The sequence below is a fragment of the Megascapheus bottae genome, chromosome 11 (assembly GCF_031878675.1).
Source record: "Megascapheus bottae isolate mThoBot1 chromosome 11, mThoBot2.hap1, whole genome shotgun sequence".
In the NCBI taxonomy this organism is placed as follows: Eukaryota; Metazoa; Chordata; class Mammalia; order Rodentia; family Geomyidae; genus Megascapheus; species Megascapheus bottae.
This window is the reverse complement of record NC_143519.1, coordinates 43943008-43957944: the sequence shown is the minus strand read 5'-3', so window position 1 is coordinate 43957944 and position 14937 is coordinate 43943008. Positions and strand designations below refer to the sequence as shown.

The 14937-nt window shown below is 37.1% G+C and overlaps 1 protein-coding gene across 4 annotated transcripts in view; it reads right to left on the bottom strand.

The window, feature by feature from the left end:
• Nucleotides 1–438: 438 nt before the first annotated feature.
• The window catches only part of Rb1 (RB transcriptional corepressor 1), a 138643-nt gene continuing 124144 nt past the window's right edge, over nt 439–14937 (bottom strand). For 3 of the 4 annotated variants that reach the window (XM_090342139.1, XM_090342140.1, XM_090342141.1), the window contains exons 22-27: nt 14713–14826; nt 14458–14621; nt 11464–11494; nt 8088–8230; nt 5754–5803; nt 439–2249 (exon numbers count right to left, since the gene is read on the bottom strand). In XM_090342139.1, the coding sequence (XP_090198265.1) occupies nt 2176–2249; nt 5754–5803; nt 8088–8230; nt 11464–11494; nt 14458–14621; nt 14713–14826 (576 nt within the window). In that variant the 3' untranslated portion in view covers nt 439–2175. Of the gene's footprint in view, nt 2269–5753; nt 5804–8087; nt 8231–11463; nt 11495–14457; nt 14622–14712; nt 14827–14937 lie in introns of all 4 variants that reach the window. The other variant, XM_090342142.1, reaches the window with a different exon arrangement.

Here is a 14937-nt window from a genome sequence, read left to right as displayed (position 1 = left end):
TTTTGAATTTTAGATTATCTTTTTACTGTTTCTGGAGATTGTGACCTCAGGCATGCTAGGCAAGCACTCTTATACTTAAGCCATGGCCCCAGCCCAGTTTTCTATATTTAAAAAAAATGAATAAATAAAACAGTGGTTCAGACTCCCAAGTTTTAGGCTTTCTCACAGCGTTTAGTAAAAGGCAAAAGAGTAGCAAAGAAACCAGTCATTTTTGTTTGATCTTGATTTATATCTTGAGAAGTTGGGGGCAGAAAGTATTTGACAATTTGGTTGGTTATGAGAGCATTGACTTCTGAGGAGAGGTCAAATGTAGCTAAATAAACTTGGGGATCATCAGAATTCATCAAAGGCTATGAGGGGATAAGACTCTAGGAGACAGTTTACATACAGAAGAGAACATTACCTTCACATAATTACAAAGACCACAACACCACACCATTAAGACTCTTAGCAACTAATTTATTTTAAAATAGACAAACTATTATTGTAGAAAATAGTAACAGAGCAATTTTAACCGGTACAAAGAAAAAGCAATAAAGCAGTATATGAAGCCTGAAGAAACCTCAATGCATGATCTCTGAAATTCCTAAAATTCTGTCACTAATTCTAATGTCAACTTAGTAGCAAACAATCCAGAAATACGGTAAGCCCTTCACCTAAAAATGAACTGGTCTGTATAGTATTCATGCAAAACTGTAAATGAAGAAATTGGGTAAAGCTTTCTAGTGCCATTGTTATCCAGGTAACTATGAAATAGTGAGCTTGAAACTTAAGCACAAAATAAAATTGTTTTCTGACAAATAAGACCAGATTTTTTAAAAAGAACTCTGAGTTTAGACAAAATGATTTCCCTAAATGCTAATTGATGCTATCTTAAATACCACCTATTTTAAATTATACCATCTCTAAATAAGTTAATCACACAAGATACTTTAAATACACCTTTAGGTATGGGGGGAAGGAGAAAGCGCTTCTTTTCCTAATACAACTATTTTGATGAAAAGTTTTGCACAAAATCAGAAACATAATGCCTAACTTAAAAAGACTTTTTAATACTTTTAACTTCAAACTAGAAATGTGGCTTTGAAATGTGCCAGTGTTAGACCATACTGACTTCAAAAGATACATGGAATATATCATTCCAGAGAGAACACAAGCCTTCCCAAATCTAGGATGGCATAATCATTGTTGCGATGATTTATCCTTAATATCTGATGGGGGAAGGGATTAAGGCTCCTACAGTTAACAGTCCATTTATGGAATAAAATTAATTTATATCATGATTTTTCAGGACCCAGAAACCTTAGAAAGTGCACTTGGGACATACCGTATCAGGGTCCTCTGTGGCAAAGCTCTGGCTGGACACTATTTTTTCAAGTATTAGATGGGTACATATATAAATTCAGTGATCTGAATGGTTTAAAAAATTCAAGAGTATTATCAATCATCCTTTTTTAAAAGAATAAGTTGGAGGAAGAAAAGGGTAAGTTCTAATAAATTCTGAGGTATGAAATCTGTTTCAGTAGTATGATAGTATGTTTATACTCTGTATTTTGCTTGTATTTAAAAAGCCAAAGTTTGTAAAACAAGCAAACCTCAGGTCAGATTCCAATACTAAAAATCTAACATGTTGAAATTAGTTTTCTCCTACTTTCTACTGTGTTTTACAGAGTAGTTTAGGATAATCTGGGTGATGGGCAGTCAAATTGCATTTGGAAGACAGGAGACATTTCCTAAAGGTGTTCATGTTAAATTAAAAAAATATACATATAAATTAATAAAAACAAGAGCAAACATCACACATATGCTACAAGAAAAGGCAAAGTAGTCAAATGGGCATGGCCTGTGAGGACACTACTCCAGAGCCAGCCTCATTATTCATAAAGCAGAGCCATTTTACTTTGGGAATGCAAAAATCTACTATGACTTTTTAAGTGGCATGGTTTGCACAAGATTGTCGATCTTGCATAATAACCATGTTTATACCACTGACCACAACATTGAAAGTGGCTTAGGAATCACCTATGTACAAATGCGACTCACATATGCACCTTCTATATGGACAAAGCTGGAGATGGTCATGGGCTGTAAACAGAGTCAGGGAGAGGCCGCGGTCTCCTCTGGAGAGACGGGAAGCCTGAGGTGGACGCAGTGTCCACCAAGGCCCTGAGATGCTCACTTTTCTTCCTTGTTCAAGGTATCCATGCTCTCATTCATCTTCTGCTTCTGCATTCGTGTTCGAGTAGATGCTGAAATGAGAATGAAGAGCTGTTAACAGTGCAGAGGGCGCTGGGTAGGTGGGAAAGGGCTGCTATGCAGGCTATGTGCATATCAAATTGCTGGAGTTCAGAATCTTCCAGAAACAGTGGTTGGCTTGTTTTCAAGGTTGTTTTGTGAGACTGTTCTGCATAGACAGCACTATCTATCTTCCCACTTGTCAATCTTCCCTCCCCAGCATTCCCAGTGCTGGGATTACAGGTATCCAGCACTATGCTCTGCTAAAGTTTTCAAATCAAATCGTTGGAGGAATGCCTCAAGTGACAGAGCACTTTTCAAGTAAGTGGAAGGCCCCGATTTCAAACCCCACTACTCTCCAAATACCTATTTTTCCATCAGTAAAACTTTTTTTGTGTGTGGGGTGGTGTTATTCATGAGGCTTGAATTCTGGGCCTGGGAACTGTCTCTGAGTTCTTCAGCTCAAGGGTAGTGCTCTACCACTTGAGCCATAGCGCCACTTCTGGTTTTCTAGTGGTGAATTGGAGATAACGGTCTCACATACTTTTAGTGCCTGGGCTGGCTTTGAACCATGATCCTTAGATCTCAGCCTCCTGAGCAGGTAGGATTTTAAGCATGAGCCACCAGTACCCCATTTCAGTAAAACTTCTTTTTTTTTTTGCCAGCCCACCATTTCTGGCTTTTTCTGTGTATGTGGTACCAAGGAATCGAACCTGGGTCTTCATGCATGCTAGGCAAGCACTCTACCACTAGGCCAAACTCCCAGCCCTCAGTAAAACTTTTAGTAAACATGTGCCACCAGACTATTTGCCTCTCAGTCTGAATTGCTGTATGTACAAACTATAAAATATGTACCTCAAATAAATAGTAACAGGAGATAAAAATAAATAGCTCTTCTTCCCTTTGATATGCCAAAAGATGGTCTTGCACATTTTCCCAGGTATGCCCACTTTGAGGTCAAGTTTGGCATGAATTTGAGAAACTAGAACTATGGGCTCTGCTAGAGTGAGTGGTAGTATTCTTTACAAAGCTAGCCATTGGCTTGTGTTCGGAGGTCCCTTGCAGGTACTACAAAATTAAAGTGGACAGGAACATTTTAAAACAAATTACTTAAAAGTCTGTAACGTAACTTTAGAAGCAGGCATGAATTCTTAAATATGCACACGCATATACACACACATAATGCTGGAGGCATGGCTCAAGCAGTAAAGGACTTGCCTAGAAAGTATAGGGGGCCAGGAGTTTGGCCCAGTGGTGGAGTGTTTGCATAGCATGCACTAAGACCCAGGTTCCATTCCTCCGTAACACATACATAGTAAAAAAGCTGGAAGTGGTGCTGTGGTTCAAGGAGTGGAGCTCCTAGCCTTGTGAAAGCCCAAGGACAGTGCTCCAGCCCTGAGTTCAAGGCCCAGGACTGGCAAAGAAAATAAATAAAATAAAACGCAGAAGGCCCTGAGTACAACTGTGCTGCAAAAAAAACAAGCAAAGAGTGCATTTTCGGTAGTACATACCTACAATAAACAGCACTTGGGAGACTGAGGAAGGAAGCTTTTGAGTTCAAAGCCAGCATGAACTACGAGACTTCAAAAAACAAAGAGGTAAGGGTGAAGCTTCCTGAGAAGGAACCCAAATTCAAGTTTTGGACCCCCAGTCCAGAAAAAAGAAGGAAAGTAAACAGGAAAAAAGAAACAAAGGAATATTTATTTCTGGAAAGGAAATAGTCACTAACTGCTGCACTGCCCCTGTTGCACTTGGGCAATCTCACAGCATCTCTGAATGACCCTTCCCAAAAGCCTGGAAGCAAAGGGTCTTCTGGAGAAAGCCTTCCTTGGCCTTAGGGATTGAAACTCCCATTGCTTATCTCCAGTTCTACAGCTGTACAAAGGCTATGAACTTTGGCCTGGCAAAGGAGACTCAACATCTTAGCTACTGTTTCACTAGAAAAGACTGCAGTCATGAAATTCTCTAAGGCCATAGACATGTTTTTACAGCTATCTATCCTTTTTAAATGTGGGCTCCCAAATGCTTCTCCATGTTTTCAAGGGTTACTTTTGATTAGAAGGTCCATTTTCATGTACTTGGGAAAAAGCCATAACTAGTAAGGTAACTAAGAAATATACTAGCTGATAGAAAGCCTACAAAATTTTAATGCTTTAAATATTTAGTTTTTATTGTAACATAACAGCTCACTTATGAAAAAAAGGTTCAACTGGGTGTGATGGCTCATGCCTGAAATCCTAGCTACTCAGGAGGCTGAGATCTGAGGATCTCAGTTCAGAGCCAGCTGGGGCACTGAAGTCTGTGAGACTCTCATCTCCAATTAATCTCCAGAAAACCAGAAGTGGCACTGTGGTTCAAAGAGTAGGGCTGTAGCCTTGAGCTAAAGAGCTCAAGGACAGCACACAGACCCAGAATTCAAATCCGATAACCGACAAGAAAGAAAGAAAGAAAGAAAGAAAGAAAGAAAGAAAGAAAGAAAGAAAGAAAGAAAGAAAGAAAGAAAGTTCAAAACTCAAGCAAAAGAATTGTTTTAAATACTTTATATTTCAAAGTTAGTTTTAACAAAGATGAGTGAAAAAGCTGAATGCGGTAGCTCATGACTGTAATCCTTGCTACTCAAGAGGCTGAGATCTGAGGATCTCAGTTCAAAGCCAACCTGGGCACAAAAGGACCTGAGACTCTTATCTCCAAGTAACCTCTAAAAAACAGGAGATAGGGCTTGGCTCAAGGGTAGGGCAGTAGCCTTGAGCTGAAGAGCACAAGGACAGCGCCCAGGCCTAGTTCAAGCCCCATGACACACACACCCCCTCCAAAAAAAAAAAAAAAACAGTGAAAAGCCTGTCCTGATGCTTTAGTTGGTATTGCTCTCTCTGACATGTCTTCTGATGCAGGAATGGCAGCATTAACCATTCCCACCTATTGAATCTTCTTCCAAGTCCCTGTTCCTTTTCTCATTAATGGGTGTGATACCAGTTATTCTCATGATCACACTTCTGAGACAGCCAGCAGTGGTCAGAAAACACTAACCTGCTTCTTGTAGTGCTTCCTATCTAATTACTGGGACTAATTTTTTTTTTTTTAAGTCTTGAAATGGGATTTCATTTGTCTTGGGATTCCTTAGAATGGAACCCAGGGCCTTGTTCACTGTAGGCAAGCAAGTATTTTCCCCCAAAGTGATACTCCCAGCCCAGCTTTCTAAATCTGTGTAACTGTGAAACATGGATAACAGACCCGATGTTCTTTATCAAAATTTTGACAGCCAGCAATTAAAAAAAAAAAAAGCACTGAAAAAAATCATTTGAGTCTGCAAATTAGGCAAATCCAACAACAACAGAATTTAAAATCCAAGTGTGAGGGATTTTAAAGACATAGTAGATGGTAAAGCCCTGTGCCTTGTGTTATTGTAAGTGCATAAGTCTGCTACTTGAAGGAATTATGTATGTATCCTCTTAACAGAATGAAAAACTTTTTTGCAATGAAAATAATTCCTTTCATAAAGTAAAATGATAAGTACTTACTCATTTCTGCCAGTTTCTGTTGAAATTTGGACTCTCCTGAGAGATGCTTACTGTAGATTAAAAGAGCAAAATGTTTCATATGCATATGTATAAACAGAAAGTTCAAATGAATAACTATGGTATATTTAATGTCATTTATGCTGTTATTTTAGTAAGAAATTTAGTCTGCAGTTTACAAGCTATCTAGAGATGTCACACATTTAAATCTGCTTCATAAATTAATTATAAGAGGACTTAAATCTAATATTAAAACTAACAAAATATTATCAATAGTTTTTTAAACAATGATTAGTGTGTGTGATCTCCAGAGCAATTTATTCATTTAGGTCTATTCAATGTGTTCTCCTATGTGAAGTATGCTAACTGGACACTGAGAAGATTAACAAGATGATCATTTTGTAAGTCTGAATTCGTTTTTACCACATGATTTTTTTTATCTGAAATGGTAATTATTAATTATTCAACCTTCTGTAACATCGAAAATGCCTGTATCTGCCAACATAATAGTTGTATGGCTGTGGCTATGGACTGGAACTTTCCTACATAGTCATGAGGAGCAATTGCAAAAGTTATACTTTTCCACTGCCCTCAGAGATAGGACTATAGATACGTGGCTCAAGATAAGCCAACCAGCACTCTTCCTTGGAGTTTTTCAACTGTGTCTGTGAGAGGAATCCCTCCCCATAGAATCACTAAGATAGAAGCCTATTATCCCAAGTCTGTACCAGGTGGAGAAATTCTACTTTCCATGAAATCAAAATGTAGAAAGAAGAGACAGATTGGGTGAAGTCCCCTGTAGATACATGGTTTTTTAAAAAAAAAAATTATTTTATTTTGGCAGTACTAGAGTTTGAATCAGGGCTTCACATTTGTTTTTATTTTTGTTTTATTTTGTTTTTGCCAGTCCTGGGCTTGAGCCCAGGGCCTGAGTGCTGTCCTTGGACTTTCTCAAGGCTAGAGTTCTACCACGTGAACCTCAGCACCACTTCTGGCTTTTTTTGTATGTATATGGTACCGAGGAATTGAACCCAGGTCTTCATGCATGCTAGGCAAGCACTCTACCACTAGGCCAAACTCCTGGCCCTCATCACATGATTTTACACACCATCATTTGCTAAAACATTTTAAAAAACAGGTCTTAGTTTTCAAAGATACGTCTATAAACTGGTAGACAGCAAATAAGCTCCTTTGTCTTGACTTGTTAGGCTCAATTTCGCCACAATATAAAGAATGTCAAAAAAAGCATAACCAGTTGCTTATACAGAACAATATTGTTTCTATAAATCTGAAGCTTTGGGAATGGATGGGTTCAACTTGATCTAACGATAGAGTTAGATCTAACTGTTATAACAATTATATTCTATTTAATGAATAGATTATAAAAAAGTTAGATGTAATTTTTTGTGTGTCAATTATGGGACTTGAGGATTAGGCATTAGCCAGGAGTGTCCAGCTGGATACAACATTTTAAACTTTAATCATTAATAGTGTAAATAGCACTATATACTGCTATATATGCCAAGGAGTTGGCATATGTATACAACTGTGACACCCATACTTAGGGATAAGGGGTTATATATTTAAAAAAAGACATAAAAGGAAAGAAGAAATGAGAGTTCGTTTTGTTTGGAGGTTGTCTGTTTTTGTTTATTTTGGAAAAGCAAATTAATATGTTGAAAAACTATGCTTATTCAATAATGATATGATTTGGGCAGTTTGAAAATGTTATTATTGTACAAAATAAATGTTTTAATGTTACTAAGACCTTGTTTCCAATCTTGAAAGCCTGAGAAATAAAAGTAAAGAAATACTCAGTGAGGATAATACAAACTTTGCTTGAAGTATGTAGACTTAATAAAATCTCAGCAGCAATGATCAAAGTTACAGCCAAAAAAAAAAAAACCTCTGGCGTTCAGAAAGTCACAAGTATTTCAAGAGTGGCTGCATAAAGCACACAGTAGATGGGAAAGTGTGTAATAATCCTGAATCTCAGCAGTGATACAAAGTGAAGGTCCATCCTACCACTAAGAGCTGGCAAACCTTGTGTAGAGATAAAGAGATGACAAGAAATCCCTTAGAAACAAAAAATATTAACTAGAAAACTCATTCACAGTGGTTAATGATATCCTTAGTGAGTATGGGTAGAGGGTGCATAATTTGCATTGGTTTTTTTCCCATGGGCTGCTCTTGTCACACGTTCTATTTTGAGCCATTGTCACAAACAGTTACCACTTGTATGACAAGGTCAGAGGGCATGAGAAGCTGTGCTGGAACTCTGGCTCTCCAGAGTCGGCTGGGTTCATGAAGCTACTGACACTCCAAGACACTTCCTACCTTCCATCCGCTTCATCTGATCCTTCAATGTCAAAGCGCAATTTTTTCAGTGGTTTCGGAGGATTACTTCCTTCAGCACTTCTTTTGAGGACTCTGTCGCTGTTACATACCATCTGATTTATTTTGTGGAACTTTTCAGAAGTCTACAAATTACAGAGCTCTTTAGTTTCAATGCCAACATTTTGAAGTTAACATCATAAACTGTAGTTTGCGTCAAAATATCAAATATAAGTAACTTTTGTTTTAATTTCCAACCACACAAACTATTTTAAAAACCTCAAAATCAGACTAACTATATCAACTCTGTTCTCATTAAATACCCACTTCTCCAAAACTCTGATATCCTAGTATCTCATGGCTAGAACTCGTTCCACACTAAATGGGTTTCTTCACAGAAGTAGCAGAGCCAAGTCAGTTTTCTGGAATGTTCTTTCTGAAAGTTATTTTCAGATATTACGTAAGAGGTAAAGTCATAAGAATCTGGTAAAAGGTGATATGCCCAGTGGGATAATCATTTCCTTTTTACTTCATGGGTTTATACTGAAAAGCCATATAGTTTATGTATTATGACCAATGATATAGTATTCGCTGAAATGTTCCTAAGGCATAAAAGTCTTAGATTGAAAACCTTAAACTCTCTGGAATTTCAGTTGAGGCAACATTATTTGAAATGACTTGAGATATATCCTTAGGAAGAATACTGTCATAGCAAACAATGAAAAAGCTTTGGCAAAAAGTACAAAGTGGGCATACCATGTGTATCATTCAATGGATACTTTCTTGGCTATCTGTTTTAGAACCAGAGAGGTGACTCAGGGATGTGTATGTACATGTTTCCTCAAACTAAAGAAATGAAACCAGGCTTTCTGATAGGAATTAAATATGATGTGACTCACTGATAACAGGATTGGCTTTGCCAGTTGTGAATTATTTCTCAAAAACTCAAATACAAAACAAGTTTTGATGGAAAATAGAGCACATATTCAACATGATAAAAGTTAAATTCTGTGCCCTTATTAAAATTACTTTAGTTAGCCTGATTAAAGATATGGAAGTGTAGATATTTTTCTCAATTGTTTGAGAGGTTATGGCAAGTAAAAACATTTGAAAATCTCTGTTTTATGCTTGTCCAGCTTCAAATCTTCTTGCATGGTTCCACATTTCCTTTGTGATGCCTGACAGCTGTGGCCCATCTTCAGGAACACATCAGAGCACCAAACATTTGAAATGTGTACTCTGATACTTGGTCATTTAGCATACAAGCTTTACTCTCCAGCTACTTCATTTGGGGCAGTGTAGTTCACAGCCTCTCAAATGTACCTCCTGCTACTCATAGCTTATGGGATTCCCCTCCCTGAGTTTAGTAGGGCCTTTGGCTTCCTCCTAATCCAAGTAACCTGGCAAAAGTGATGGGATGTCATTTCTAGTACATACTCACAGAAAGACTGTGAGTTCCATCTTTCTCTGGGGGAAGAAAGCAATATGTGAACAGCAAGAAATACTATGGAGGGGCTGACTGCCAAGAAATATATGGCTTCAGCTGAGAGCCTTTAATGATCGTCCCACATTTATCTCAATGAGCTTGCTAGTGGACGCTCTTCCAGTTAACCTGGAGAATTCCTGCAACCCTGTGGACACCTTTTGTAAACCAGTGAAGCCAAGCTCAAGTTTCTGATGCACAGAAACCAAGAGAGTCACTAATTTGGGAAATAATTTGTTTTGCAGCAATAAGTAATCCAGGCTTATTGTGTTCTCATGCATATAAGCTCCCTAGAGGAGTGGGGTACAACACATCATGAATACAGGACTGCTGAATTAGTGATATGCTGCTAGTAATGCTAATGAACAAAGCTATCTTTTCTCTTGGATCTTCTGGAACAAAGTCATCATAACAAGTTCTGCTTCTTTCACTGTTGTAGGGTCTAATACAAGTACTTCTTAATTTTCCAGAGGAAGATATCCTAGATGTGAGAGGAAGGATAAGCAAAAGTGGGAGGGAGAAGGAAGGAGACCAGTAGTTAGGGGCAGCCTGGTGGTATCTGGATATGATGCTTACTATATAATTTACAGATTTACATTTCAAATCAAACTGTTTTGGAAATGTTCCTATGAGACCATATATCTATACATATAGTTCCCAGAAATACTTGGTCTTTGTCCTCTGTTCATGGCACTGACCTCAGAAAGCCCTTAGAATTTCCTCAGTAACAGGGATGAAAGAACCATCTTTTGTTCTAATGAAGGGATACTTATTAGACTCTTAGTTTTAAGATATAGGCTGGCTTTGATTAGAAGCTAGCAAATTCAGCTATACTTCCTCACCACTAGGGTGGGAGAGGAACTGGAATTTGAGTCATTTAATTATGTTAAAAATTATGAACTCCCCACTATATTTCTCTAGTCAAATTTGGAGAATTCCAGACTTGGCATCTCCTCAGGGACAGAAGCTGCTGTGTTGGGGACTTTTCTGGAGGGTCCAGATGAAGGATTCATTTGTGTCCTTCATAATACATGATAAAACATTTTCAAGAGTTTTGTGAGCCAGACTAACAAATAATCTGACCTGAAAGGGGAAGATGCTTGAGGAACTCCTCAACCTTTGGCCCAGTTAAACAGAAGTGTGGTATAACCTGAAGCTTAACACTTGAGACCCAGCCATTGCAGAGAGGAGCAGTCTTATGAAACAGTTCTTGAATGTGTAGAGTTCTTATGTTAACTAGATAATTAACATCAAAACTGAATAAAACAGCAGAATACTGGTGTTCTGAGGGCTACAGAGTATACACAATTTGGTGCCAGAATGTTGTAAAAATAGTCCATATATACGTGTATGTATGTACAGGAATATATATATTTATATAATCAAAACTTATCGACTGTATCATTTAAAATTAAGCTTGATTTGAAAATAAATCTTAGATACTGTCTTTTTTCTTTTTGCTTTAGTCTTGGGGCTTGAACTCAGGGCCTGAGCTCTGTCCCTGAGCTTCAAAATTGCTCAAGGTTAGTGGTCTACCACTTGAGCCACAGCTCCACTTCTGGCATTTTTGATAGTTGAGTGGAGAAAAGTCTCACACTTTCCTGCCCAGGCTGGCTTCAAACCATGATCCTCAGATCTTAGTCTCCTGAACAGCTAGGATTACAGGTGTGAGTCACCAGTGACTAGCAGATACTTACTAATTTCTATTTAATATTCCTGAACAAGTGTTCCAATAACAGCATTTCTAAATTCAAATAACAGAATCATGAATTACTCTTATTGTTGTACCATATAGGGTAGTTTCAGCATATAGATATTAACCAGGAGCTAACAGGAACCAACGAAAGCACTTGTATCATGTGGGCAGCTTTTTACTTATAGAAAGAAAATACTCACCCCAAATGATTCACCAATTGACACTAGAATTCTGTCAAGTTAAGAGGAAATGTAGATTAGTGATAAAAATCATACACAGGGTTTACAGATAAGGAGAGATGAACAGAGACACATCATTCATTGTTTTTTTGGTGTCAGAAACACTACATCAATAACTCTACATACAAACTATATTCATTAGAAAGTTATTCTAATACTGCTGATCGAACACTCAGCTGGTCTTTTAAGTTTTTTTGTTTTAAAAATATGGTGTTAGGGAATCAAACTCAGGGTCTCACACATGTTAAGATACACTCTAAAATCTGAGCTACAATACCAGCCTGCTCAGATGTTCAAGCCAAGAACTATAGGTCTTCAAGAACATATCCTGCCATTGCCCACTTTACAAAGGGTAAACACAAAGTTCCATCTGTATTCCTACTTAGTTTTTCATAAATCAACAGGTAAGTTAGCAGACTTCTTTTAAATTTGTCTATTAACTGGTCTTCTCACAGGCTAAATTAGGCAGCAGGGGGAGGAGAGAATTTAACTTCCATCTGGTCCAGTGTATTATAACATTTAGACATCTTAGATCTAACTAAGATCTATATTGATATACAAGTTATTTATTATATCTTAGAATCAGAAATCTCTACTAATTGGTTTGCCTTTTAACTGACGTTTTTGATAATAAGGCTGATGAAAAGCTTTGATATGACTCAACAACAGCTTTAAAATGTGCACATGGAACTAGTAAATATATATTTTATTGTCTTCCAGTTCCTTGATAAGTGACTATCATGATACTTATAATATTTGATTAGCTAGAATACTGAAATATGCTGAGTGAACAGAGTAGTTAAGATGATCTCTTAATGCCTAATCTATTATTTTTTTTTAGTTTAGGATATTCAGCATGTGACTTTTTTTTGGCTAGAGATTACCAACACAAAAGTGATTTTACTATTAGAAAACAGCCAACACAAGGCCGGAGTGAAGCCTAGAGGTAGAGTGCTTGCCTAGCATGCATGAAGCTCTGAGTTCGATTCCCTGGTACCACATACACAGAAAAGGCCAAAGTGGTGCTATGGCTCAAGAGGTAGAATGCTAACCTTGAGAAAACTCAAGGACATTGCCCAGGTCCTGAGTTCAAACCCATGACTGACCCCCCCCACCCCGCAAAAAAGAAAACGAAAATAGTCAACATTATCACCATAATATGGATTGTCGTAATTTGAAAAGAATGATAGAATATATTTTCATGTTGTACCATAAGACTGTACATCAAAAACACTACATAGTGTGACATTTTGGCAGCTTATTATGTGAGTTGTAGATATCAGAATACAGATATCCAGTAATAAGGACACCATATATGTAAAGGAGGATCCGGGATCACAAAGACTACTTGCATCCTATTTCCAACTAATTTTCACTTAATTATTTTTCTTTAGTTTGAAATCCTTCTTTTAAGTATGAATTATTAATGTAATTAAATATACTACACAGATACATCCTAAAAGGTTAATATAATATAGTTCCTTGTTTTTCTCACCCATTAGATATGGGCTGACAATTTCTAAGCCGAGACATTAACTATCCTAGCTAATTTGCCTTACTTCATGCAAATAAAGCCATCTCAAATAGCCCATGATAACACATAATTAGTCAATTGAAGGACTTCAAAGCTGTAAAAGATAATGTAATGATTTGTGGTTGTACAACCTTTCATGTAGGAATTTTAAACAGCTTCACACTCATTCCCCTAGTCCACACAGTGCCTTCTGAAGCAGATACAGAGATTTGCCCAAGGTAAGGTAAGGAGGCCACAGGCAGAATGAGGGACCTCTAAAGACTTAATTGATAATCATCAACATTTAATAAGTCATCTCCACTTTTTAACAAGCAAAAAATGAATGAGATCTACAAAAAGTGTTTACAAAAATAATTAAAAATTATAGAATCAAGATTCTTAAGCTAAAGCAAGCTAATCTGTTGGCTACTTTCAAAAAAATCCTAGTTACTTGGGAGGCTGACATCTGAGGATCACAGTTTAAAGCCAGCCGGGCACAAAAGTCCATGAAACCTTATCTCCAATTAAAGACAAGAAAACCAGAAATGGCACTGTGGCTTAAAGTGGTAGAGCACTAGCCTTGAGCTGAAGAACTCAGGGACAGGGCTCAGGCTCAGAGTTCAAGCCCCCTGACTGACAACAAACAAACAAAACCAAAAAACTACTCCAGGAAATGGAAACAAGATGGCGTTTCCTTTGTTTCTATTTTTTTTCCTTTTGTCTTGTTTGTTTGCTTATCTGTCTTTAGGATGGCAAGGGGGTACAGAAATGGAGAGACAAAGGTGAATAAATGCAATAGTACTCACTAGAATTACAATGAAAATGAACTATGTAACTTGTGGATGGGTAGGAAAAACTGGGATATAGCAAAGGAACAGATGACACTGTCCAAAAAAGACTAATGAAACTGTAACTCCTTTGCACATCACCTTGACAGTAACTATTTAAATTAAAAAAAATAAATGTTGTACACTTGTTTGTTAAACATGTCATTTGAAATATGATGTAAAAATCAATGTTAATAAATTCTTTAATAAAAAATAAATAAATGTTGTAAAATATATAAGCAAATTGGGAAAGTGGATGTGTGGCTCAAGTGGTAGAAGCCTAGCCTTGAGCAACAATAATAGCGCAGGGAGAGTGCCAAGGTCCTGAGTTCAAGACCTAATAGACACACACACAAAACAAAGAAAGAAATTGGTTCTAAGACTTTTACAGAAGAGACTAGCAGAAGGGAAAGCCGAAAACTCAAGTGACAAAACAATCCAAGTAAACAATATCTCCCCCCACCCCTAAGAAAAAAATTCTTACCATTTCACTATAAATAAGCAAACTAAAAACTCAAGGGGTTAGCTTATTTAAAGAGAACTTTATATTCTTATGTTTATATCAAAACAATTTCCTTATTGTTTAGTACATTTCCATAAAAAGAAAACACTAACCTTGACCTTGGAGTCATTTTTGTTGGTGTTGGCAGACCTTCTGAAATTTTATATGGACTTTTCAGGGGTGATATATAGATATTCCCCCCAGGGACCCGTAAGGGGGAACTAGAAAATTTGTATGGGCTTCTAGGAATGTGAGGTATTGGTGACAAGGTAGGAGGCTAGAACAAAACAAAACAAATCATCAATGTTGTAGTAGTTTCATTACCTTTACCATTAAATTTCCCCACCCAAAGAGTACTTTCAACATACCCTAGTGGAAGCATACTGTAAGATATTTGTTTTCAGTCTCTGCATGAAAACTGAGTTATAGAACACTATAATGGAATCATATTCTTCTTCTCGAATCAGAACACGTTTGAATGTCTAAGGAAGAATAAAAACATTTGTTGTGTAAGAATCTTTTTAGATGTTCTTTTCTAATACCCTGTATTACTTTTTAATTAGTGAAGAACATACTAAATAAGAAATAATCTG